The sequence below is a fragment of the Seriola lalandi genome, unplaced genomic scaffold, assembly GCF_002814215.2.
Source record: "Seriola lalandi dorsalis isolate HSWRI2012SDOR001 ecotype SW California unplaced genomic scaffold, Sedor1 jcf7180002053952, whole genome shotgun sequence".
Lineage (NCBI taxonomy): Eukaryota > Metazoa > Chordata > Actinopteri > Carangiformes > Carangidae > Seriola > Seriola lalandi.
The window spans coordinates 4,387-8,361 of record NW_019524505.1 but is presented as its reverse complement, the minus strand read 5'-3'; the positions used below and the strand labels follow the sequence as shown (position 1 = coordinate 8,361).

General features: G+C 40.6%; 1 protein-coding gene across 2 annotated transcripts in view; it reads left to right on the top strand.

Annotated features, from left to right (window-relative positions):
• The window catches only part of LOC111652358 (aspartyl/asparaginyl beta-hydroxylase-like), a 9,816-nt gene that overhangs the window by 5,386 nt on the left and 455 nt on the right, over positions 1–3,975 (top strand). The window contains exons 2-3 of one of the 2 annotated variants that reach the window (XM_023402603.2): positions 67–258; positions 2,231–2,275. In XM_023402603.2, the coding sequence (XP_023258371.1) occupies positions 67–258; positions 2,231–2,275 (237 nt within the window). The remainder of the gene's footprint in view (positions 1–66; positions 259–2,230; positions 2,276–3,975) is intronic. The other variant, XM_087172997.1, reaches the window with a different exon arrangement.

The window sequence follows — 3,975 nt, the reverse complement described above, 5'->3', positions numbered from 1 at the left end:
CTTTATAAAATAATTACATAGCCTGGGACTAACTAACACTGTTTACTCTGTGTCCGATGTCCTCAGAGGCGAAGACGCCGCCAGTGGAAAGCAAGAATGGAAAGAGGACAGAAGGAAGAGGAGGAGGAGGAGGGGATGCAGGAGGAGGAGGTCCTAAATACTCCATGTTCACCTGGTTTGTGGTGCTGGCTCTGCTGGGAGTTTGGAGCTCGGTGGCCGTGGTCTACTTCGACATCGTGGACTACGACAGCGTCATCGGTGAGTGAGAAGATGAGTTTAATAACAGTGTGATGTGGCGTAGGTTTAATGTGCACGGTACAGCACATGCATGCTCACACGGAGAGGAGATGATGCACAGTACTTGCTTTTAACGACATGTTTGCATGTGTATAATGACCACACGGCATATCCTGCTCCTGATATGAGAACTCGCTCACTCGCTCAAACAGCACGGGCCGTCCAACCCATCAGTCAGCACAGAACACCTTAAGTTAAGATTTCCCTTAAAGTCTCCGGCTTCCTCATTAACGGGTGTAAGCTAATGCCAGCAAACAAACGGTCTCCATGCAAACAGTAGAATTTTACCGCTGTAAAATCTCTTTCACTGTTGTAAATTACTTACCTGTTTTCCTAAACTCCCTTTGAAGAGATCCTGTGCGACACCCTTAAGTTACTCGGTCATCTAAGGAGAAATTAAACCTTATGTGTCAGACTTAAGGAGAAAAAACTTCCCCTCTACATGCTCCTGTAAATGTGAAAAAGATCTCACAGTAAAACAAAAGGAAAGATGTTCATGTCTGAGCTGAAGTGAAATGTGAGAAGTGATGAGTAAGTTTCACGAGTTCAGGACGTCGAGAACCACAGTGAAACAATTCATGTTGTGTTGTGTCATGTTCGCTGGCCTAGTTTCTGGTTCACAACAGCAACTACACAAACTCACACACTCACACACTCAGACACACTCACACACTCACACACAGTACTGAAAGTTTCAGAGTTTTGGTTTTCATACAGGAACCTGCCTCCATCTTCATGTGGTTATGGCAGACATTGAGGCTTCTTCCCCTAAGACACACACACACACACACACACACACACACACACACACACGCACGCACGCACGCACACACACACAGACATATTTATCTTATCTCAATCTTATTTCAGACTTCATGGCTGCTTCTCTCACACATCAGATGGAAACATGAGTTAAAGTGCTACAACTCACTTCCTGTTAACGAGTGATTATAAACGGTGACAGCTGAGTTTACGGTGTTTGGAAACAAAGTGAAAATAACAACCACTGCAAACCAGACAGCTGTCAACTGACTTCTGTGCTTCTTCTTTCATCGCTGTTTTGAGCTGTATAATATACGAAGAACCAACACTCAGGTGTAACGGAACAACGGCGCCTCGTTCAGGAATTTGTTCTTATTTTTTCTGTTCTTAAGAGACCAATAAGAAAACGAAGAGTCCAGTTCTTGACACTTAGACGTCAGATTTGTCCTGTGTAATCCTGTAGACATCAGGCTTCAAGGTCACGTATTTACAGCTGTAACCAAAATTATACCACTGGCAAAAATAGTGACTTTATTTTCCTCCAGCGAAGTAGATCACCAGGCTGGTTTGGCAAGAGCAAAAACATTTATTTTACTCCAGCTGTGTGAAACCACATAAAGATCTCTGGTATCAGTTTACAAAAACATTGTTTTTACCTACGAACATTTTTAAAATAAGGAAACGAAACTTCAAAATAAGTTAAGATCAAATCTGTGCATGAGAGCGTTTCATGAATGAGGTCCATTGTCTCTGATTTTATATACGAGATGCTGAAAATGAACAGACTGTGTTGGCTTGAACACTGGGTTGTGGTAATAACAATATTCTGTATATTCATTATAGATTTAATGATATTCTGGAAATATTCAAGAAATCCTGTTTATTCCATGCAGATCCTTCACAATAAAAGCCCTCAAGTCGCACTGTGTAGCTGGAGGACTTTTACTGTGACGGCTAGATCTAAATTTTGACAATTTTAAAAACGTTGCACATATGAAAAAGATAAAGTGACCCATCATGCAGCGCTGTGTCTCCTCTGTTATTTCTTTGTACTAATTCAGTTTTCTCTCACTGCAAACAAAGAGGAAGATTGACCCTCACGGCTTCTCTGTCTTCATCCCTCCTCCTCCTCTTTTCTCTCTCTCTCTCTCTGTGTTATCTCTGCATGCAGCCAGAGCTAAGGAGTTTCATATGAACTTTTCTGAAGTTTTACAAGGTATGGTGTCACCATTTAAACACACGTTAATGTCTTAATTAATGACTATTCCATCGTTTTACACTGTGGATCCATCAGAGTGAACGTCGTCACCAGCAAACTAGAATATGAGTCAGTTCAGAGACGATAAGATGGAGTCGACATGATGAGGTGAAGGGTGAGAGAAGGAACTGACCATTGAGTGGAAACAGCACTAATGTAAGCCAGTGAACAAAGCAGTCTAATAATAGTCCTTCCTGTCTGAGCATGGCGGCGATGATTGGTAGTATGGGTTTCATGACAGTGTTATATTTAGTGGTCAGCTTTCTTCACATTAAGACCATATTTCCCATCAGCCCTTCTGCTTCCTGTCCTTCTTTTTTCAAATACCTTTCTGCTTTAACCAGAAACTAAAGTAAAAACTAAAGTCAAATAAAATCACAGTACCACTTTACAATAAAACGACCCTTATAATATGATTTATGAATGGTTTAGAACTGGTTTATTAATTAGCTTGGTTCCTTTATCATCATGTATAAGCTGTTATAACACATTTATCTGAACTATTCAGCCTCATATCTCATTAGTTACTGAGCTTCCTCTGTTTTCTCCATCATCCAGCGTTAGTACCTGCTGCTTCTTCAGATACCACTGAACATACCACTTCATAATAAGACGACCCTTATAAAGGATTCATAAATGGTTTATAATTATTTATTTTATTAATTTGGGTGTTAACACTTTATAAATCATAAATAAACAGGTTATAACAGTTTTCAAACATTGATGCAGGCTCACTATTTGGCAAGATCAATGCTTACTACTCATTAATCTTACTAATGAGTTACTATCATTCATAACTGGTGAAAGGAGAGATATAAATATGTGCATGTATGTGACTGCAGGCGCGTTCTGAGAAAAGACTGTGACCACAGACCGTTGCGAGAACCTGAACTAAAAACTGGAGCAAATGTTTTCTTCTTATTTCATTGTGGTTTCTGTCTAGAGCCAAAAATGTGCAACAGGAAAACAAACACTCAGCAGACACACACAGAGAGACAGGCAGCTTTAATCCAGCGCACCTTCTTCAGGTTGAATGGATGAAAACTGTTGAAGAGTGTTTGATTACAAACTCAGATCCTCGCCTGCTATCGTCACAAACGTACTGCCTTTCCTCCCAGACGTAAACTATATAGAAACAAATCTTATAAAGGTGGATGATTCTGTGACTGAGGACCATGTAAATGTGATTAATCAGACTTATTACTCTGCACCAGTTCGAGCAGCCGTCTCAAACTTCAGGACAGAGACAGACACAAAGACTCGACGCTTTCGACTGGCGGCTTCACATTCTGACATTAGACCCTGGTTTATCTGGAGGCCTCAGTGTCTGACAGACATCATGACCATCCACCACATCCTTCCTCATTCTGCAGCTTCACCGTTTTTAAATGAAGACTTGCACTTTGACAAGCTGCTGTGTGCTATTAATATGGCATGTGCTGAGGTCGTAATCACAGCTTGTATCAACACCTGAGTTCTCCTTGGTAACCAGAGCCATTTTTTCTTATCTTCAAATGTAGGAAAATAAAGCTTAATTACAGCTTTTATTGGGGCTTCATTTTGCAGCTATGAACTGGGTCTGTCTGTTTTAGGTCTGTGCAGAACTCTTCTTAGTGCACAGGTTCATTTAGACAATAAATCCTGCTTTATTGTCATTT